The 23,260-nt window shown below is 44.7% G+C and overlaps 1 protein-coding gene across 1 annotated transcript in view; it reads right to left on the reverse strand.

Annotated features, from left to right (window-relative positions):
• Positions 1 to 2,330: 2,330 nt before the first annotated feature.
• Positions 2,331 to 23,260, reverse strand: part of hivep2a (HIVEP zinc finger 2a) — an 85,361-nt gene continuing 64,431 nt past the window's right edge. Inside the window, exons 3-16 of the mRNA XM_070849171.1 lie at positions 22,542 to 22,616; positions 21,088 to 22,429; positions 18,938 to 20,820; positions 18,468 to 18,728; positions 18,099 to 18,267; positions 17,746 to 17,839; positions 15,814 to 17,602; positions 15,448 to 15,605; positions 10,785 to 10,960; positions 9,926 to 10,027; positions 6,322 to 7,186; positions 5,742 to 5,850; positions 4,437 to 4,556; positions 2,331 to 3,488 (exon numbers count right to left, since the gene is read on the reverse strand). Of these exons, the coding sequence (XP_070705272.1) occupies positions 2,742 to 3,488; positions 4,437 to 4,556; positions 5,742 to 5,850; positions 6,322 to 7,186; positions 9,926 to 10,027; positions 10,785 to 10,960; positions 15,448 to 15,605; positions 15,814 to 17,602; positions 17,746 to 17,839; positions 18,099 to 18,267; positions 18,468 to 18,728; positions 18,938 to 20,820; positions 21,088 to 22,078 (7,464 nt within the window). The 5' untranslated portion in view covers positions 22,079 to 22,429; positions 22,542 to 22,616 and the 3' untranslated portion in view covers positions 2,331 to 2,741. The remainder of the gene's footprint in view (positions 3,489 to 4,436; positions 4,557 to 5,741; positions 5,851 to 6,321; positions 7,187 to 9,925; positions 10,028 to 10,784; positions 10,961 to 15,447; positions 15,606 to 15,813; positions 17,603 to 17,745; positions 17,840 to 18,098; positions 18,268 to 18,467; positions 18,729 to 18,937; positions 20,821 to 21,087; positions 22,430 to 22,541; positions 22,617 to 23,260) is intronic.

Genomic DNA, 23,260 nt, shown 5'->3' on the forward strand with positions numbered 1-23,260 from the left:
ATGCCTTCAGTGACAATCTACAATGTAAATAGTCATGAAAATAAAGAAAACGCATTGAATGAGAAGGTGTGTCCAAACTTTTGGCCTGTACTGTATATATATTATATATACTATCTATATACTGTAGCACTGGATCTGGATCTCAGCGTCATCTTTTAAATGGAGCACAGACAAACAGATTATTCTATTCATATTTATTTGAAAACAACAATCCATTTTTCCACTTCTACTGCGATTCCTTGTTGCAACTGGGTTCATACATGATATTTGTATTAATTCCACAGAACACCATCACAAAAGTTACCCTTTTATATGCACGTTTACCTTGTTTTTTTTTTTTTTGTCCTTTTTCATATTGTTGTCATTTCTAAACAATGACTTGTGCTTTGATATCTTTGAAAGAGAGAAAGAGATTTTTTTTTAAAGACATCATTGTCATCATGATAAGTGTACATAACAGAGGGAGGATCGAAATAGAAAAAGAGTCGTAAGAAGAGGATATACTGGTCGAATACACACCGATACAGAATACAGAGATACACACTCACATTGCAGCCCGTCCGGCTCCACCCAAAACTGTCAAAAGAGAAAAGAGCTGTGTCACTGAAGTCACCTCGACCCCCAGCTACTCCCTTCTTCTCCTGATTTTAGGATTTTTAAGTACGTCTATTGTTGCCTTGCAACAAACACACTCCCTGCTGGTGAGCAGAGTTTTGGCTAAATATTGCTTAGCTACTCGAAGGATGTCCAGGAGAAGAGGAGGTGCGGAAAGCAGTGCAGAAAGCCTCAATGTCACAAACGTATCATTAGGATTATTTTTTTTTTTCAGACAATTTTGGGTTTCAGAGCGCGGAGCAGTTCTCCTCCTAAACACTTCGGTTTCACTCAGAGTTTGCTGCAAAAAACTGACCAGAGTGCTGAAACTTTCACTGCAGAGATCCTAAGAAATATAAGGTGCATTTGTCAGAGAGGCTGATGTATGTGTTTGTGTATGTGTGTCCCCAGAAATAAAGCCATCAGAATGGAGAGTCGGTGGGTTGATTGCCGTGGCCACAATGTGCATCGATGCCAAATCGTGTTATGCGTCGTGTGTTCAGGGAGTTCACTGAATATTTACACCAACTGGAATGTTTTCCCCGGTCAGGTGTCCGGTGAGTAAAACTCCTTCAAGCAAAGTGTGTTTTTGAGAATGTGGAGCGACATTTAATTGGCGTAACGTCATTATTCGTCTCAAATACCGATGGAGGCGTTGTTGGGGAGGAGTGTGTGTGTGTGTGTGTGTGTAGGGTTGGTGTTGGTGGTGGTGGTGGTGGTGATAAAAACCAACAAATGCCACGGTGCAAGAAGGCATGTTCATTCACTTAATGCTGAGAGCAAATCTCTGCCTCATAAAAAAACAAAAAAAAAGAAAAGAAAAGAGAAAAGAAATCAAAACAAAAACAAGAAATAATTCCATGAAAGTAAGTAAAAAACAGGAGAAGTCACAACCAGGGGGACAGGCAAAGAGCGGCAGAGGAAATGTACAAGCAAACTACCATAACCTTAATGTGAATGTCATTCTAAATGTTAAGTGCAGATAGATAGATAGATAGATAGATAGATAGATCGATCGATAGATAGATAGACAGGTTGATTCTATATACTGTATGTACTCATATGCTGGGTAAATATTCTGGTAAATCTTACTTCTATGTGTATATACCTCCAAGTAGAATGGGCTCACTTAGACGTATATAAATAGGTCTAACATATAAAGCCATATTACAGTGTACATATCCTCGCCCTAATGTAAGCAATAGCAAAAACCCATGCTTTACATAGAAAAAGGCATCCACAACATTTAAGAAAAAATGTACAATTTATGAAACATGGTAACAATAATAAATAGTATTATAGAATTGTTGCTGTACACAAAAAAGCCATTTTTAAAATTTCACTCATATAAAAATATGTTTTAGTGCAACCGTACGTAATAGTAATATCCATAACTTCACATCGCTTGTCGAGACTTTAAGGTGTCCAAAAAAAAGACAAAAAAAAAACAAAAAACACAGGAGGTCGAGGAGGAGGAAGGTGAGGAGGAGGAAGAGGAGGAAGAGGGAGGAAGAGGGAGGAAGAGGGGAGGGGGGGTTGCATTTATTACAAAGCTGATACGCAAAACGTGATAGTATTGTATTTACATTTACCTTCCTGCTTCGTTTGCTTATAAGAATATAAGCAACAAAAAAAAAAAAAAGACAATCAGAAAAGATGAAAGAAAAGGCACACACATAGCTGTTGGATTTTTTTTTGTTGTTTTTTTTTCGTACCGCTTCAACAGAGTCCTTGTTTTTTAGCAGATTTTGGTCGGGCTCATGTGTTGGTGGGAGTTAACGTACATGTGTAACCGTATGCAGAACCTCTTTAAAAGTCTTTAAATAAGAACGTCTCTGAGAGCAGCCTGCTCCGCACATACATTAAAACTCAAGTCCATGTGTGTTGTAGTCTTTTTTTGACAAGAGCTGTTTTTCTTTGTTTTCTTTGCAATGTATTTGTGTGTGTGTGTGTGTGTGTGTGTGTGTGTAAGAGAGAGAGTGTGTGTGTGTGTATACTACTACTACTGAAGTAGAAGAATATGTGTGTAAAGTGTGCAAAAGTCATTTTTCTCTCTCTGTTGCACTTCATCCCTTCCTATTATCCAAAAACAAAACAAAAAACCCCAAAACCATCGTTTCTCCTCCTCTTGTTCTTCTTCTGCAGCCCTACGACACGTCTTTGCTTCTCTTTGTGCTTTCTGCCTCCCTGTCTCTCTCCAGCTTGAGAGGTTTGGACGCTGCTGAAGGCTGGAGGGTTTCACATCCGGGGCTGGGAGGGTGAGGGGAGGAGGAGGAGGAGGAGGAGGAGGAAGAGGGGGAGGCGGGGATCGATGGGTAAGGGGGCCTGAGCTCCTGGCCGCTAAAGTGCTGAATCCCGGGACCTTGTGGTGGAGATGGTGAAGGGTGAGGAGATGGCGGCGACATGGAGATGGATGGCGAGCGCTGCTGCTGCTGTTGGGAGTCGTGGGGCGACGCAGAAGAAGAGGAGGAAGCTCTGCCTCCTCCTCCTCCCCCTCCTCCTCCTCCTCTCTCAGCGAGCTCCTCGGAGTCGATGCAGAGCGAGGCGATGGCCTTGGTGCAGGTGTGGATGCTCTCCTCCTGCTCCTGCCTCACTCCTCCTCCCTCCCTCTCCTGTGATGAGGGGTGAGGTAAAGTCGACTCCCTCAGCCTTTCGCCTCCTCCTCCTCCTCCTCCTGCTGCTCCTCCTCCCTGAGCTCCCCTCTCGGCGAAGGAGGTGAAATGAGGAGAGGCGGCCTCGCTGGTGGTGGAGTCCTCCGACGTGCTCTTCTGCAGCACCAGGCGGGACGCAGCCTGCTTGGCCCCCCGCTGGGCCAGAGGCGTGGTGACGGACGTGGGGACGGAGTGTACCATCTGGATCCCTCCGATGGGGATCATTGGGAACGGAGAACGCACCTGAAATCAACATTTTAGTTTGAATCTCATGTTAAGGAACTTCTTCTAAACAAATCCCATGAAAAGACCAAAACCAACAGTCAGTGCGTCTACTGAAAGGTGTGTGTGTGTGTGTGTGTGTGTGTGTTCAAGTCTGATATATCATCTTCCTTTGTGCCACAGAGCTCACTAGAGCACAAAACATGGCTTCATCCGCTACAGGAAATAGTCCCCGTGCACGTCCAAATTCACTATTCCCTCCTGTCTGAGTAACATCTGATAAAAACTTGAGCAGCTGTTTTAGGAAATTATTGAACGCTACAGATGAAGATGAAACTAAATATTTATAAACTGTTTTTAAAGATTAGCAGGTAGGAACCAATGCACTTCGGGCTGAGTGACACAAGATGGGGAAGTTGGTTTTAGTCTTTTTATTATACAGTATTTTTTTTTATTATTATATTATATTATTTTTTAGTCTTTTTTCTTTTATATTTAAGTGGATGCAGCATAATATATGTAAAATACATCACTTTTATATCTGTGCATTTATTTTATTTGGAATGACCTGTTCCAACACGCCTGCAAAATGGTTTTAAACTTCTAATAATAATAATAATAATAATGATGATAATAATAATAATGATGATAATAATAATAATATAGGTAATAAAGTTTATTTAACACACCCTTCTGTATTTATAAAGTGCCTTACAGGATAAATTAAAGATTAAAATATATAAAATAGTTAAAAAACTTAACAAAAACAAACAAAAAATCTATGAAAATTGTATAAAATAAAATAAAGTACAAAATATGATCAAATAAAAAGTAATGTAAAAAATATGCTATATGCAAAATAAAATGAAAATTTAAACAAATGAACTAAAGATAATATATTCAAACACAGACACAAGAGGAAATACGAAGTGAAGGAAATAAATAATCAGTTATATAAAGATGAAATACCTGGAGTTGGGAATGGAGAGGAAGATGGCTGAACAGGACTTGGTGAGGTGGGCTGGACTGGTTACCACGGCTACCGCACTGGTCCCGTTCCCCTGACAACGGTGAGCCCGGACAATGCTCCTAGAAACACAAGATGGAGGACGACCATGAAAACACGCCATCGTCCGCGGGCTCAATCACGAACCCACGACTTGAGTTCAGTTTCTCCTTCAACAAACTTTTTCGTTCGTTTTTATTAAAAAACATTAAACCTACATTTAAATTTTCTGTCCGAGCACAAACCCACAAAAAAAACTAGTTACTATAAACACACATTCGAGGCTTCGGCTGGAAAACCAAATATTATGTGACAAAATAAATGATGAAAAGTACAAAAGGAGAGACGTGCAGTTGTGTCTTACAGCAGGTGCTGGGTGGAAAACAAATACAAAGCATGAAAGCTCAGTCAAACATCTAGTGCCTGAATAACGGCTGATAAAACATTAATCGATCACGTGAAGAACGACCGGCTATCACAGCCGCGCCTGTCTCTCTCTCTGCTTCACGCTTTGTTTAAGTGGGACCAGCAGCTCGAACCGGGAGTTTGAAGACGGGCTCTTAAGAAGAAAAACAGCCGCGTTATTAACCACACCGCCGCCAGCCAAGATCCTATTACCACCAAAACCCAGCAGCCCCAATCATCCCTCTCTCCGACACACTCCGTCTATCTGACTCCCCTCTTTATTCCCTCATCCTCTCTGAATGTTTCTGCTCCGCCTGCCAGACACTTTTCTGCTCGGAGAGTTTCTCTCTCTGCTCCCTCTTTTCTCTTCTTTCTTCCATCGCTCACATTCACTCTCAGAGCAGCAGAACGTTTAGCGGATCGAGGTTAAAGCACCTAAATGTGAATGTTTTCTATATACGTGGCGTCGAGGGAGGTAAACAAAACCCTAATTACTGAGATGTTTCTACTCTGTTATGAAAAACTAGACCAGTTTTACCAGCACAAACCCTCTAAAGTGGAGGTGAGAAGTTCATCCTGCTAACAAAGACACTCAAGGTTCACTTTCCAAATAAAACTCTGCTCGCAGGCTTGTCTTTCTTCCTCCCACTTAAGCTTAACTCTATGAAACTGGGGTCAACTGGCTAATGTAGTCTGGAAACATTCAATTATGTCATGCAGCCACTTGAGTGAGCCAAAGTGCAGAGGTGTCTGCTGCAGCTGTAAACGTGTTGGAAACCTACAGCAGAAACCAAAAAAAAGAGAAGCTGGCGGAAGATAAAAAGCAGAGTAAACATGTTTAGACCGTCTCGACCGTCTCGTACCGTCTCCATCTCCGTGCTGCTTCCGCGACATCCCAGAGGGCCCAGCTCCGCCTGGACCGACACCCCAGCCTGGTGACTCGGCCGGAGGCATCGTGATCCGCTCTGCTGGCTGGTGGTCGCACAAACACAGAGGAGCGTCACATTAAAGCTTCACCAAGTGTAAAACCTTCCTTAATTAAACTTAATAAAAACATGTGATTACAAGTTAAAGTCCTGCTGTGACGGTTTGACATGCACACTGTTCACCTCAGCACTGATTTGTTAAAGAGAGTCAACATTTTATTCTTCTTATTTCTTGAGTTGAGTGTGGGTGCAAGATTTGACTTATTGCATATTGTGAGTGTGTTGCCTTGTTCTTATTTTATTTTATCTTTCAGTTGTCTTTACCTGATTCTACCTGTGTATCTAATAACTGAGCATGGGCACTTTAAAGGGCACCGGTGTCAAATGCAGAATAAATATACAACAGACTGGATCTCAAAGGTGTAAAACTTTTTACTGCTTCTAATTTGGACGTTGCTGATTTTGCAGGACTTAATAAAGGCTCAGTCAGATCTCCCTCCTCCCCCCCTCCACTCACCTTTGATGGTGGAGGCCTCGGCGAGGAGAAACAGGCCGGATCATCCCCCTGTGGCGGCCTCGTGGTGACAGGTCACGCTTGTAGTCTCTCCCTGCTGGAGAGGTGGGCCGAGAGAGAGGGGAGAACAGCGAGAGGTGTCCCCTCCTGGGGGAGAGTTCTCGTCGGTATCCTCCTGCACCTCCCAGGTCCCTCTTGGGGGAGATGTGACGCAGAGGAGAGATGTCCCGCCGGGGTGAGAGGTGTCCGGCGCGGGGTGAGAGGTCACGACGTGGGGAGAGATATCGGCGGGCTGATGGTGAGGAGGAAGGGGAGATGGGGGACGGGCAGCCGGAGTGGTCAAGCCCTGGGGAGGAGAGGCGGGAGGAGGGGGAGGAGAGGTCTGGGGAGGGCACGGGGAGGTCTTCATCCATGGAGGAGGAGGAGGGTGGAGCCAGCAGCCTGTTGCCCAGCGCCCTCTGCAGACCTCGGTGGTGCTCCGTCTGACCGACCCGCCCGGCCGGGTCGCTGGGCGGAGCCTGCGGCGTGATCTGGATGCTCGGCACGGTGGTGAAGTAGCCGAAGAGCGGAGGCTTGCCGGCGCCGCCCAGGAGGTCCGACGCTGAGTGATGGGGGAGGTGAGGAGCAGGGTGGGAGGAGGCCACAGCCGTGATGGACATGGAGGGCAGGCCGTAAGGCTGCGGGCTGGTGGAGCGCGAACGAGTCTTTGGGGTGGAGTCGCCATCATAGTCGTCCTCTTCATCATCTTCATCATCCACCTCATCGCCGTCTTCCTCTCCGCCCTCTGAGTCATCGGCGTCTGAGAACTGGTGCTCCGCTACGGCGCCTCTGGAAATCTTTTCAGACCTCTGGCCTTCCTCTCCGACATCTGTTAGAGGAGGAGGAGGAGGAAGAGGAGGAGGAGGAGGGACAGAGAGGATAGGAAGAAGGAGAGGGAGAGGAGGAAGAGGAGGAAGAAGGGGAAGAAGGTGAGGAGAAAAAGGAAGACAAAGGAGAGGTGAAAAAGTGGGAGAAAGGCAAGAGGAGAAAATGAAGAAGAGGAGGTGGTAGAAAAAGAGGAGGGAAGTGAGAAAGTAGAGGAAGCCGAAGAGGAAGAAGAAGTAGTGGTAGTAGAGTAGGAGAGAGGAAGAAGAAAGAAGAAGAAGGGGTAGGAGGAAAAGGAAGAGGGAGAAGAAAAAAGAAAGTAGAGGAAAAGGAAGAGCAAAGGAGCAGAAGAGGAAGATGATGAGTCGAGGAAGAGGAGGAAAAATGAAAGCAGGGGAATTGTGAGGAGCAGAAAAGGAAAGAAAAGTGGACGATGCAGTAGAAGATTAAAAGAAAAGAGAGGAAAAGACAAAGCAGAGGAAGCGGAAGAGGAAGAAGAAACAGGAAGTGGAAGTAGAGGACACCAAACAGAAGAAGAAGAAGAAGAAGGAGAAGAGCAGCTTGTATGAACACCTGTGAGGTAACAGGAAGCGTTTAGACGCTGCTCAAACCAACAAACATTAAAACAAAGTTATGTGAGACTGAACTCTTTCTGCAGGATGGACTCGTTGTACAGCAGCAGCTAAGTTACTGTTGGCAACCATCACTTTGTGTCTGACTTCATCAGTTTGTTGTCATGACTCCTCAGAGAACAGAGTCAAAGCTGATGAAGGCCTGGATCCTGACCTGTCTCATGGTTTCACCTGGCCAGAGATCAAAATCTGGATTTATAGGATTCAAATTTTCTCCTCAACTCTTTTTTTTTTTTCAATCCTTCTTATTTGGACGTCCTCCAGTGTAAAGAAGCTGGAGGCGTTTGGAGTTAATAAATTGTATTTAACCGACTGCTTTGATCGGAAATCAGATCCACTAACGCTGGACTACTTTTCCAGTTAGTCTCTTATATACAACAGTTTTTCACAAACCACAAATGTTTATGTCTCCATGACTCACTGACTGGATTTCTGGAGCTCTCTCTTTCCCCCAAAATCCCTCTGTGTGTGTGTGTGTGTGTGTGTGTGTGTGTGTGTGTGTGTGTGTGTGAGGGTTTATGCTCCAGTTAAATACCAAGCCAACACACACAGGGTCAAGTGAAGGAATATGTAATTTGGTGGTCGACATGGTGGCAAATCAGCAGCAGCTACCAGTCAGACTTTGGCACATTATGATGCTAACAGCTTCGTTCATCCACTCAAGACGATCTAACCTCCATTTTTATTCTGAAACACCTGCTGACAGATGAAACACTGACAATGAATGAACTGAAAGATATCAGATTCACATTTTGGGTAATTATCTCGACAGACTTGTAGGTTTATAGTTTTAGATCACCTACATTACAGGCAACCAGTTATGTGACAGTAAATTAATGGCAATGCACCAACAGATGAACCTAATAAAGATAAAAAAAAACATTTACACCCTGTATAAATAATGATAAATTCCACTTCAGGTCAGTGTGGACACAGGAGAGAGTTTTCAGTCATAGTTTGGTTGAGTTTAGGCACAAAAACTACCAAGTTAGGTTTAGAAAAAGATCATGATTTGGGTTAAAATGATAAGTCAAATAGAAATATAAGAGGCAGGGCACATTAAACATTAAGCCAGCTGACATAACAATTATTCTTATGTTGGTAAAGATAGAATTACATGAATATCATGTTATTGAGGGAATCCACATAATTTAATTAAATGTAACTATAAAACCTTGGTTGTATTGTTAGTGACGGTTAAGCTTGGCAAAGCTAAAAATATGTTTTTAGTGGAGGTGAAGGTGAATTTATTAGCACAGTGAGTCCTAAATGTCCACATTCACCTATGTAAGTAAAAGCTTATATTAATGGCCGCTAACAGAACAGAACAGAACTATTTCTGGCATCCTGTTAATATTTTACAGTCCTTTACCACTCAGGTGTCAGACGTCACGCCATAACAGCACATCTCATCCAGTAATCTCAGATCTAGTGAATACTACTACTAATTAAGTCTGAACAGACGCACCACCAAAGACGGGAAGGAGGACGGAGAAGTTGTAAACTCCAAAAAACTCTTGAGGAAGATTTCCAGCTTCATTATCAAATCATCCAAAGATTAACGAGACGCTAAACTCATCTGCTGAGACACAGTCGCAGCCTCGGGAGACAGATGATGAGAATTTATTATTTGTGAATATTTCATGGGAAAATCACATCCATCCCTCTCAGATCACAACATCCTCCCTCAGAATACGTTTGAGATTATTTCCGTATCAGCTGATTAGCAGGAAGATGGGCTTCCTGGATGAACTTGGATGAAATGAATTCCTGAGTAACTTGCGGGAAAATCAAATATAATTCGTGGGAATATTGTGATGATATAATAAGAGCCTCCAAACAAATGGTGGAAGACGTTTTTTGTGTGTGTGTGTGTGTGTGTGTGTGTGTGTGTGTTTCTTAAGCGACTCGTGTGTCGTCTGTGGTTGTTCGACATGAGCTCTGGCTGTCAGGATGAGCTCTGCTTTCCATTACAATAATTGCCGCTGTACAACCGCCCTGAGCCGAAGACACTGTAGGCAGCACTCAACAAGATGTCACTGCTGTTCCTAGTGTGTGTGTGTGTGTGTGTGTGTGTGTGTGTGTTTTCTTTGCCTGTGTGTGTTTCCTACCTCCTTCCTCTGCCTCTGTGTCCTCCACAGAAGACATGGAGACTCCCAACTCCAGACACTTTTTCATATGAGCCTTAGACTTCATGTGCTTCGTCAGGTTTCCTGCAAAACACACACACACACACACACACACACACACACACACACACACACACCATTTAATGACCCTTCCACTACTCTTACTGGAAACCAGAGCTCGTTTGGCTGCATCAACGCCGGGGCGAAAAAAGAAGAAGAGGATGAAATGGAAACATAAGCAGGGGAAGAAAGCGCGACACCACAAAATTACGATTTACAAATTATACATAATTTGTACTTAATGACAATAATTCAATGACAAAATTACTCAGCGTGGTCTGAACTCTGCTTCAGCTGGTTTAAAAGCAATGTCTGACACATCCACTCTGCACAACAGGGGGAGGCTGAGGCTTGAGAGTCTGTCGGGCAGATAGCAGCTTTTTATTAAAGATCAGATATCAGCGAGTCAGCGTCTTCAACCTATATGATGGATACGATGGAGGCTCCGCTCTGACCGCAGCTACAGAAAACAGCCCCTCTGCATGTTTTATTCAGTCATTTAATCACTTAGGTCTGTAATTTAGGATTTAATTCTTCAGTTGAAGCTGTGCTGTTGAGTTCTCCTACTAGAAATGTGCTTTTAAAAAGCTGCTCACACTCGAAAATAATACAATTAGTCTCTAAACGTTGAAACAGAATGGTTTCTCAGAAGCTTTTCTACTCTGTTGAATAGCAAATCTTTCATTGAAACCTTAAAATGATCATTTTCTACCATGAAAAGCTCACTCCTGCCTTCCATCTTGACGTATGAACAAACACAATATGAAGATCAGAAGCCCACCTTTCGTTTTGAAGGCGAAGTTACAGAACTTGCAGACGTACGGCCGGACGTCGGTGTGCGTTCGGATGTGTTTCTTCAGCATGCTGGGTTTCTTGCAGCGGATGCCGCACTCCTCGCAGATGTATTTCCCCCGACCGCGACCACGAACGTAGACATAATCCTCATTGGATTTGTACCTGGAAGACAGTGACAGAGGTCGTGTAGTGATAGAATAGTGAGCAGCAGCACATACAGGCCGTTTATTCTAAAGAGAGGGCACACGTGATCATACAACACCGTCAGTAATGATAAATAAAGTTCACTTATTATAAAAACAATAGCAATCAAGACCTTATTTATTTAATTACATTGTGTTTGTTCCCTCATTATTGGTCACACTCAGCTAAATTCGAAGGCATAGCAGAAAACAAGTTCCTCAGTCCCACTTTCTATGAAAAATATTCCTCCATTGTTGTATTCTCTATTGGCCTTCATAGTCTCTCTCTCTCTGTCCTCCACACAGGGGTCAAAGGTCGGGGTCAGCAGCCCTGCAGGTGGTGTCGTCACCACCACCATGTCATGCTCTAAGGACATAGATGTTTGCTGACACAGTGGTACGGCTCTGATACAGCTGGAATAAGGGTTTCTCTGCTCTCTGAACATCAGGGAGAGAGAGAGAAGCCTGAAATCCATCATTCTGGGTGCAACACTTATAGTTTGACAAAAACAAATCCCCCTAATTCCCCGAGTAATTTAAAGCAAAAAGGAAAAGAGAAAAGAAACTGTTCTGCAGTGGAGGAAGGATGAAGAGTGCAGGACACATGATGCAGTTAAACTTCAGACTAATAGACCAGATTAAAAACACTATGATATGATATGATGTGATTAAGATATAAACAAACCTGCTTCTAATATTTCTGTAAGATGCAAAAGAAAATAAAGGTGTGAACATAGATTCACATATTATATGTTTGCATATGAGCCTCCCATAGTATCTTCAGTCAGCACATACATGGAGTACTGTATAAGTTAAACCCGACTGATCCTGGATAACGTATTGATTGATATTCTTTATTTAAAAATATTGACAACACTTAAAATGTGTTTCTTAAAGGTGCAGTGTGTACCACGCCTCCGCCATGTTTCTACAGCAGCACAGAAAGTCGCAGCTTGACTTTGGCGGCGTGAATCCATCGATTAGACGAAGAAGAAGAAGAAAAAAAATCCCTCACTGCGCCTTTAAAGAACTGTGACCAAGATCTCCACAGCGAGGGACATTTTACTGCGGAGAAATAAACCCTCTGAGGGAAATAGCCTCAGACATTTCTATAATGCAATTTCCTGTTAGATACAGTATTGGCTGATAGACACACAGATAATATTAACATTACATATATCAGGAGACAGAAAATATAATGTCTGCTACCCAATATTATTATATTCAGATGAATCTTTGCATGTTTTTTTTGTGATGAGCCTCTAAGAACTATTCAGTTCCAACAGGGGGGACAAATCCCTCTTTAGCTGACCGGGTCATAACCCACAGACGGATGCAACCGGAGTAGAGATTTCTTTGTTTGCAGGGATCACAAGCTAAAATGGGAAACAATGAAGCATTCCACCTCTGGGTTTTGTGTCCATATGCTGGAGCTTTTTTTTCTAAAAAAAGACAACCACAGTCCTCATTCCAGTCCCGCTTACTCTTTTACAAGAGGCTTTTCTTTTTTAAAAAAAACATCAGTGTCAGACATGATTTTCTAACCCTAAACTGAGGCTTTGAGTGAAACAGCGGACACTTGGCAGCAGGATCAGTGCATGTCTGCGTGAGTCTGTCTGTCATGGAGGGAAATTACCACCAACCACCAGTCAAATGCTGGTAAGTGCTGTCTGTCTTTGCTCTGCTGCAGAGGCATCACATTCAGGTTGCTTTTCTCTTTTTTTTATGTGATATAAAAAAAGAAAAACAACGTTATTTTCTTTGAGGTGAAATAGCGAAAGCGTCTGGTGAATGGTGCAGCTTCCTGTGCTGTCTGCAGTGGCTGGAGGAGTAGGTAATGGGTAGTTCAGGGCCTCATGTGTTAAAGGAGGTCAAATATCAGGTACATCAAACAGTCCGCCAGCATCAACGAGGGGAAATTTGTCTTTCAACTGCACCGCAGAGTGGGAAATACCTCTGAACGCTTGTCTGAGCCGAGACGTTTACACAGCTGCGGCCACTTATGAAAATGAATTATGATGATTATTTTGTTTTATTCTATTTTATTCACAGCACACGGTAAGATCATAAAGCAGATTCTCTTTCAAAACTACTAAAACTTTCAAGGGACAGAGCGAAGTAATAGATTTTCTTCTTCCGCCAAAACTTTCGCTTTGTGGATTTCTTTCATCCAAAAAGATTTCGATCCGGTCTACAAGGATTTCTGTGTGTGTGTGTGTGTGTGTGTGTTTTGTGCATCTACTTGTTTGCATACTGTAAGTGCATGTGCATATTTATGTGTGTCTGCTTGCACTGTTTGTATGCTTTTATCCACTTATTGCTGCTAAAGTGTCCTTTGGGAGTAAAAGAGAATTACTTCACTGTCTGCTGCATTTAATAACTCCCTGTATGTGTGTGTGTGTGTGTGTGTGTGTGTGTGTGTGTGTGTGTGTGTGTGTGTGTGTGTGTGTGTGTGTGTGCATAAGGGTGTATTTGCATGTTTCAGTGTCTGCACCTTCTGTTCCATTCAGTAACCTTGGCCTTACTGGCTCTACTGTAAGACTATGAAACATTATGATACTGTAGGAATGTCTCAAACTACAGGGGCTTCTAGCTTTAATTCCCTCATACAGCCTTTATTTGACAATTTAATACACATTTTAGTGCAAAGTCCTGCGTTTTCAATGTGGAAAATAAGCTTTATGTGACTATAATGACATCATGATTAATAATAAGGATCTTCTTGGCTTCACTGCTATCAAACCAGTAGTTTTCCATACTTGAGTCTAAGGACATATTTCAGTCTGTAGCGAAAAGCCTCATTGCAGGTGATAACTTCTGGAGCCAACAAAGTGCTTTGCATCGGTCTTCTTTAGGTTTCCTCACGAGCTTCCTGAACTTTTAGAAATCGGTGAAAAGTGAACTTTCACAGCAGTTATTTGTCCTGCACTGTCCTGTTCTACCACTGCATGGGAGAAAACCTTTCTAGTTGCGAAGGAGTAAATAAAAATGAAAGTCAACAAAGGCTGCATGTTGCACTTATGGATTGAGACTTCAGTTGTGCTCTGTGGTCACGATTAAACAGTAAAACTCAGAAAAATAATAAATACTATGTTATTATGAGTGAGATACTTGTTATGAAATACAGTGAAGTAACATTCGTATAAAAAGAATCTAATAAAACATACAAATGCACAAAAGTCCCACTTCTCTTAATAACAATAAAGAAATAAATACTACAGTTGCTCAAAGTAGAAACACAGCGTGAAAAAACTTTTAAAATACAACTAATGAGGGGGCAGATCCCACTTCACACCCGTCTATAAAAGTGAGAGAAAGAATTATGAAAGTCGACGTCCAATTACAGCGATGCAGCTCAAGTCGTTAGGCTGTGATGGGTTTACCAGGCTCAGGCTCTTGGCCTGACTCTCACAGGCACAAATTAAGCCCAAAGAATATGTTGTAAAAGGATAAGTCTTTCTTTTTCTTTTTTTTTTTACCTAAGAAGATTTTCCGATTAATTATAATGAAACAGATGTCCTTAAAGTTCATACAAAGGTAATCTGAGTTCATGTTTGTTGAAGATTGGACTAAAAGACAAAAAGTAATCAGACAGCTCAGTATTTTGTGAGTCTGAGGCCCCGTTTGTCTTATTTATGTGAGGAGTGAGCAGCTGCTGTACAGAGAGCAGTTTAGCTATCTGAGGTTCTTATTCAGTCTCTTAAATCTCAGCTGAAAAATTAAAGGTGACCAGGCTTCTGCTATCAAGGCATCTCAGCTCTGGAGCTTCAAGTTGAGGTGTGCAGATTCAGTTACATCTTAAATCACTGCTCTGAGTGTTGTTCTTTTACTTCTTGATACAATCCTGACATCTTTCTCTTAATTTTTCTCTTGTTTTAGTCTTGCTTTGGACTTTAAATGTTCATTTTTGCCTGCGTAAAGGAGCTCATAACCTTTTTTTTTTTTACTATAATAGATGATTCCTGTTAAAAAACAAGACAGAGGAGAAACATGCTATCACACTTGGACGTTGTTTTTATCAGTACGTTGACTGATTGATCCTTGAAAAGTATCTGAACAGTCTGGAATTACATTTCTGGCCTTGTCAGTTTCAGCTCGTCATGCTAGATAAAGAATAGATACCGATCAAGTCTGACCATTTATTCCACAACTAAAGAGCCATATGTGCACTAGATGTCACTGAAACTCCTTTTCAGATATTGTGCTGACAAACAAGTGACTGATGGTGATGGACTGTGATTCTGAGGATCACTGTAAAACAATTACACAATAATACTAAATATACACTTATTTATAAAGCTGAATTTATATGTTAGTTTATACACATGACTTTTTCCTTTGATGGTTGACCTTTAATGCACATATAGGCCTTCTGTTTTCTGCTCTTTACCCCACTGGTCTCCATAGGAGGATCTACAGTACCAGGACAAACAGCAGGATTGGACTGTGTGTATTTGCTGGACGTACCCGCCTTCAAAGATCTTAATGCGGGTCGGTTCGGTGGCCGGCTGTTTGACGGAGACCTCCTTCTCCACCTGCTCCTCCTTCGAACGGTCCCACGACACCACTCCCTTCATCTTCCGCCCAAAATTACTGACGTCAACTGGCATCAGCTCTGGCTTCAACTGCAAAGACGAGAGCAGACGAAGGGAGACGAGAAGAGCAGCGTGAGTATACAAAGATAATAGACATAGATCTAGATATAATAGATAATAGATTTACTTTTCACACTTCCTCTGCTTGTGTTTCTCTGTATTTGCATCCATGCATGCACACCTAAATGTTGTTTTCTGCATATTTTTGTAGGTCAACACTGTTTTAAAATTAGCATACCTGATCAAACCTCAGCTTCCACGCTACAGATGACACTAGTTTTCCAGAGCTGGGTGGCGACATGGCTGCGTGTGTATACATTAAATCAGTGTTTCTCCTCTGTTTGGACCTCAGGAGGGCCAGCGCTGCCTTGGTGCTCAGGTTCAGAGGATTGGGGTTGTATGAGTTTACACACCATGAACTGTAGACGGAGTTACGCAAAGCAGCTTGGGTGCTGTTGGGTTTGGTGTAGTTCAGGAAACACCAGCTGACTCTGCTCATGGTGCGCAGGCTTGGAAACTGGAAAAGCTGCTGGACGTCAGCCACATCCGTGAGGAGCAGAGTCTGGCCCACTGCTCCGGATAATCCTGCGTTTTGGTTGGCAGCTAGCTGAACCAGCATGCTGACAGGGATTTTACTGGGTGTAGGCTGCTTTGTGTTGTCAGTATCTTCTGCATCATTAGAGGACACCATGGACTGTGGGCTGGAGCTGGGGTCTGGGAGTGAATCGTCCACATCAAGCTCCTCCGGGGAGTCTCGGCCACCTGAAACTGGGGAATGGTCCGTGACGATCTGTAGAGGAGGGGTGAAGCTTTCAGCCCGAGGTACATCAGGGAGGTGGGGGGCAGAGGAACGCACTGGAATGGCAATCTTTGTGGCAGCGGGAAAGTCACTTAGTGGTGGGGAAGAGCTCATCCTTTCAGAATCATCCATGGAGTCTTCACTCTTCAGACGGGCTCGCTGACCTTTGACCAGCCCCTTCTCAGACTTGCTACCGCTTTCAGTTCCACTCAGTTCCACGGCACCCATCTCCTTTACAATCTGTCCATACATCCTCTCCTCCTTCACTCTTTTCTGCTGCTTAGTCTCGATGAAGAGCTCCAGAGAGCTGGCGGGGGAAAGCATGCGCTTGCTGCCTCCGATACCAGATCCTGAGGCGTCTGTGGTGGATATGGTGCCCGACGTTAGTGACAGTGGGATTCCTGTGTTCAGGCGCTGCTCTGGCAGTGAATCTGGACCCTTCCAGAGAGGGTAGCGTGGTACTGTGCCATCGGTCTGTCCCAGAAAGTGTGCTAGGTTGAAGCCTGTCCCACTTATGCCTCCCCCAATTCCTCCAGGTGCTTTGCTGACACTGACACCAACCGGAGGAGACAGGTTGCTGCCGTCAGAACTGCCCTGCCTGACCGAACCTACCCCTTGTGCCCCACTGCCATGGGTAGCGATCAGCTGGCTAACACTGGTATACATAACACTCCCAAACGATGGCACGTGGGTTTGGATCCGCACAGGAACCAGCATACCAGGCAGAGACGCCTGGGAGCTCAGGTTCTGAGTGGCAAAGACAGGCTGGATCTGCTGCAGAAGCATGGGGGTGGTGGTGGAGCTTGGTAAGGAGTGCTTTGACGAGAGAGAGACAAAGTTTTGCTGTTGTTGCTGGGACAGGGGAGAGGTCCGAGATGAGTAAGAGGCAGGGTACATCTGTGAGCTTGGATTTTCTGACTTTCCATCATGTGGCTGTTGATCATGGATTTGCTGCAGGGAGTGGAGCTGCTGTTGTTTGTGGAGTGGGTGTCCAGCACTGCCTGGTGATCTGATGTGGAGTTTTTGGAGTTGCTGCTGGGCCTGGAGGGTGAGCTGCTGTCTGGGTGTCTGACTGGCCTCCTGACTCCAGAACAGACCTGGTGGCTGGAAGGAAAGGTAGGGGGGCCCACTCTGGTACTGCTGGATGACTTCCTTGTTCATGACCTCATGACCTGGATGTTCTCCCTCTGACGATGAGCTCTGGGCCTGCAAGCGATGCTGCTGGGACCTATTGGGGAGGTAAATAGGTAAATATGCTTCTTCTTCTTCATTGAAATATAAATAATAGTTGAGCAAGTTACAAAAATACCACATGCTATAGCAATTGCTAAAAGAGTACTAGCCCATATTGTCTGTATTTTGCATTCTTACCTGCAATAAAGAGGTTCGTCCTGCAGGCTGTCCTCACTGATACTCTGCTGGAGGAGATGCTGGTGGTGCTGTTGGTGTTGGTGAGATCCTACACCTGAGCATAAAACATAAGAATGTATTGTATGAAATGAAATTCTTTCCTACAAAAGAAATCCAATATGCTACTCCCATATTTTGGCACCAGAAATGTGGAACAAAGATTTCATTTAGTAAAGAAAGACCCAAAAACATGCTACCGCAGTTTTAATAAATGGCTAAGAGTTCTTGATTCAACCTTAGTGTATCTGTCAATGCAAAATCTTAACAACTCTTATAGCTAAAACACAATTTTAGTGCTGTAGTGCAAGGCTTACCACCAATGCTACTGCCAACTCGCTTGGTTCTGCAGGCTACATCGCCGCTGCCGTGTGGGGATCCTGTCGAGCCAGGCCAAGCCCCATGTTCCAGACTCTCCTGTTTGATGGACATCTCAGCAGCCCCTGGTTCCTGGGTGACTGCCTCCGGATAAACACTCAGTGAAGCCTGTTAAACGTATGTCACAATGTAATGTTGATATAGTGCCAGTTTCTAGTGGTGTCTTGGGTAGGTCTGGGTACATAGTCACTCAAACTAAAGAACAACATTCAGCAGCTCTAAATCTTGTGTCTAAGCCATAATTGGCCAACTAGAACTTCTAGTCCATTACTCAAACAATCAGAATAGCAGAAAGATTTTTATGTTACCTGTCGGACAAGATATCCACGCCGGCGTTCCTTCATCGCAGAGGCACTGGAATATATCTCTCCCTGTCTGGATGAGGACAAGCTCCCGTAGTCAAAGGATTTGCTTCGCATTTCAGGCAACTCTGTGGGCAGCGTGCACGGTGCCTGCTCCGATGAAGACCTCCTCATCTCCCTCTGCTGGTGGTGGCTGGAATGACCGCTGCCGGGCACCGTCAAGAACTCTGATTGCTTAGCTCCACCACCAGATGCCAACGAGTCGTCCTGGTTCAGAATCAGAATGTTTCCATCTTTATTTGGACTTATTGGGTACCTGCTATCTTTTACAGCCAGTAAAGGTATGTAAGTATATAACAGTGATGATTATGCACCATAACCACTGTAGGACACTGTAGTGCATGCCACTAAAACTGTGCTAAAACTGCTGGAGAGGTAGTTAAGACAACTTAAATATTACACATATAATGGGGTACCTGTTTGGTGGGTGAGACGGGCTTGAGACCTTCTTCTCTGTCAAAGGACATGGAGAAAGACGAGGAATGGGACAGGTTGCTCTCTTGACTGGGGCTGCGAGAAAGGCTGGTGCAGGTTGACTCAAAGCTAGATTCCCCAGACGAGTGCTCCATGTCTGCCAGGCGCAACCTCTTCTTCTTGGGTGGGAGCTTTTCTGATGGCATCTGGGACAGTGTGTCACTTCTCTGTGGCAGCTGGAACTCCTCCACGTGCTGCTGCTGCTTCTCTATTTCCTTGGCCATTGGGGCTTCTGTATCTTTCTCAGGCTTGTCTGGCTCCTCCGTCACCCTGATCTCAGGAACCTGGATGTTGGGTTGTCGGACTAGTTTGTGCGGGATGTGATACGGTTGGCCAGGCGAGGCTGCAGCTGATGAAGATGAGAGGGAAGCCAGGTCACTGTCACTTTGCAGCTGCTGCTCCATGCTCTCCGTCCTTAGTAAGGCAGATTCAGGACTCAGAGCATATTCAAAGATCTCTGTGTCGGACTGTTCAGAGTACTGGCTAGATGGAGCTTTATCTGAAGGCTGATATCCTGGCTGCTCAAAAGACTCTGACTTCTCAAAGGAATTTGGCCGGCTGAGGGAGTTGGTGTGCTGGATGACTGATATGACATTCCCAGCTGCCTTCCTGCCCTCAGAGTCAGGAAACAGTGCAATGTCCTCAGAGCACATGCTGGCACAGGTATCAAAGCTGTCAGACTGACTGTGAGCGCTGTGAAGAGAACCCTTCCCTGTTGGGGTGGCTCTTGATCCATCAAGACTACCTTGTTTAAACTCGTAGTCCCCCATCATTTCCACTGAACCACTACAGCTACTGTCGCAGTGCCCAGGGCTGTCCTCTTCATCCCCGACACTCTTCTCTTTCCTCCTTTTTCTCGTGGCTATTTCTGACATGCTAACTTTAGTACCATATGGGCTGTAGGCAATGTGCTCTGGGACTCCTGAGCTGCACTCACTAATCTTCATACCCAGAGATGAAGCTAAATTCTTAGGCATGTGTCCATAGCACTCAGCCTCTCCTACATGGGCTTCATTGGCTGAATGTTCAAAAGCAGCCTGTCTTCTGAGTCTGCGAGGTGGGTAAAACACATCATCCGACGTCATCATCTCATCGAAGGAGTGGCTGCCTCGAATCCCTGGTGGGACACTAAGGTTAGGAGGCGAGGAAGTTGGCATGGAGTTACTCCTCAAGAGTGGCCCAGAATCTGATGGAGGCTCAAGAAGCCCTGTACTGCTTTGACAGGGTCCTGTTGGATACTGCTTGGGATCTCCAGAGACTCCTACATCACCTCTGAAGCAGATATGATCCTCAGCTATCTTCCCCATATCTAGGATAGCACCTGGTTGCTTCAAACTAGCCAAGCTGCTGGGATCTGCCCCTGCCATGCCGACTGTAATGGACTGTCTGGCTCTGGAGTTGGGTCGGTAGTACCAAGTCCGACCAAACATAATCTCTTCGTACGTCTTGACGTTAGTATTTGGAGGGCTGATCTGCTGCTCTGCACTCTCAGAGCGTGAAAAGTAGCCAGAGTCTGTGCTGCCTTTGCTGTGAGGACTGAGGAGGTTCAGGGACTGGGACGTGGCAGAATCAGAGTCCTGACCTTTTTTCTCATTTAGCCTCAGGGCCAAACGTTGTTTGATGGTGGGAGAGTCATCCAGTGAACGCGCTCTTCCACCAGACTGTGATGCCAACATGTGGTGTGACCCCTTTATGTCCTGAAAAGGTGGGCACTCCATCCCTGGGGACGGGACGCCTCCAGGCTTGGGGACAATAAGGATAGGCACTTTCATAGGTCCCACAGGTAGCTCTTCAGCCGAGTCTGCATATGCTGGTTCCACACCACCTGTGAATGAGTGCAGGAGAGTCAGCCTGTGTATAGATCTAAACATTAAAAACAGGCAAACAGACATCATAATCTTTTTATCTTTTAGGTTTTAGATCATTAAGAAATATTAAATTAGCTCATACTAAAAAGTAGGTTATGCATCAAAAGCTTAGTTTTGGAAAACTAGCCAAAGGTCATAATGTGAACCAAAATGTTATGGGCTTTAATTCTAAAATCTTTTATGGATGGTTCATTTTTCTATGTGTCTTGTTGAAGCAAAATGACCTGTATTCTTGTCAGCTTCGAAGGAGATCTGTGGGATGGGGCAGTCTTTGTCTGTCAGCATGGTGGAGCCCTCCACACCCTCCTCATCTGTGTCAGTACTCTGCTCCCCATCTGAGTGGACTTCTGCCTCGCCCACTGGGGATGCCTGGTCCATGTCTCCGCTGCGGGCCACAGCTAGCTCTGAAAATGGTACCAGCCCAGCCTTTATGGCGTGAGCATGAGACTTGCGATGCTTGTAAAGGTTGCTCTTGGTTTTGAAGGAAAAGCCACACGGTACACAAGGATATGGCCTCTCTCCAGTATGTGAGCGGATGTGCTTCTTCAGGACGCTGGGCTTGGCGCAAGCTCGACCGCAGAAGTGACAGATGTACTTACCAGGCTTTTTTGGCTTCTGCTCTTTTTTGCTGTAGCCCTCCTCTCCAGGCTCAGGGCCTGACTGAGAATACTGTCCGAAGGAGCTGGGTAAACTGGGAGATTTCTGACGGGGAAACCTCCCTGCCCCTGCCCCATGAAGGTGAGTGTGTCCCGGGTGTCCGACAGGGTACAGGTCATCAGAGGGCAACTGGCCAGCAAATGGCCATGCGTGAGGCTCTAGACCTGGCTGGGGTTTGGCTCCTGAGATGAAGCGCTCAGTTTGGGGGTGCTGAGGGTACGGCTGGCCCAGCTGGTAAGAGTATCCCCTTGGAAACCCCTGAGCAAAGGGCCCTTGGGGGTCTTGAGATGGTGGGCCTCCTATGGCCCCAACTGCAGAGGGTCCAGATAGCAGCTTTCCAGAATTCCCTGTAAATGCGTACTTCTGCTGGGGTGCTGATCCCCCAGTGGCACCACATGGCAAACTCTCACGGTGTCTTGCCTCTGGGTCAGCAAAAGTGCTTCGTTTGGTGTTTGCAGAGGGCTCCGACACCCACTTTCTTTGCAGAGGCGTCTTCTCCTTCACTGGTTCCTTATTTGAGCATTTCTGCCCAGTGGCAGCTGATTCACGAGCCTCCATTTTCGTGAAACTCTTCCGTGGGTTAGAAGAGGGAGGATAGAGGGGATGGTGGGGAAGTTGGGAGGGTAGGTTCTGGAGAGTTACAAGGTCCCAACACTACCAGACATGATAGCTGAACCTTTGCGGGCTGCCGGCGAGTTCACAGAAACAAGAAGTGCGCGTCCATTGCTGAAATAGACTGATTATAAAGCCAGGCTGGAAACAGGAATTAGGAAGTGGAAATAAAAGCGGAACTATAGTGGATAACATCAGAAATGTTTCTCTCCTTTTGCCATTTTGTAAACACGCTAATGTTGCTGTGCGTTGTTTTTCTGTCCAGTTCATCTAAAGGCAGAGGAATCCTTGAGTGATCTGGAGACACAAAGAGGGGTAAAATGTTTGGTGACTTGTGGCTGGCAGTGCATTTAATCTTTTGCAGTGAAGGTTAACAACATATGAATATTATCAAAGGGTAAGTACTAACTTTTCTTTCGGGAAAAGTGCTTGTAGATCCTTTTTCTGTAGCTTCAAAAGTCATCCAGTTTTCTCACCAAAAGACCTGCAGCAAAACAAAAGCTTTGTTTACAACGATATTCAAATCAGTAATACAAATCAAAACTCAACAATGAACAATTTAACCTACAGTCTGACACCTGTCTCTCACTATAAGTTGGTTTTGTGTTGAATAATTCACCATAAGATGTAACATTTTGCCATAACACATACCATATAGAGGACTCACTAAGTTGTCAAGCACATGCCTGATGTGCAAATGCAAATGTCATTGATTGCTCAGTTAATTTCTACACTGGAATCCATCTGTGCTTTCTGCCTTCTCCACCCCTTCCTCCTCCCTCCTCCTTCCACTCAGTGAGTCACTGATGCAAAGCAAACCCACGCTGTTCCTAAAAAGACACAAAGGCTTATAAATAGCGCTGTGGAAGTGACGTCGGAGTGTCATAATGTGTGTAGGCGTCCAAAAAGGCCAAGTCGAGGAGCAGCCATCAGCGCTAGCACCTTTCCTTCCTCTGTTGGTTTCGTAGTTTTATCTAGCTTGGTATGCGCTCGGTCAAACAGCAAACAAGAGAACACAGAAACAAAAAGAGACACACACATACGTGGGCACACTGCTTGAAGGCATTGCAACTGCACTGCAAACACTGCAGTAGACACAGTGTATATGTGTGTGTTTCCGTTGTTTAA

This window comes from Pempheris klunzingeri, chromosome 18 (genome assembly GCF_042242105.1).
Source record: "Pempheris klunzingeri isolate RE-2024b chromosome 18, fPemKlu1.hap1, whole genome shotgun sequence".
Taxonomy (NCBI): Eukaryota; Metazoa; Chordata; class Actinopteri; order Acropomatiformes; family Pempheridae; genus Pempheris; species Pempheris klunzingeri.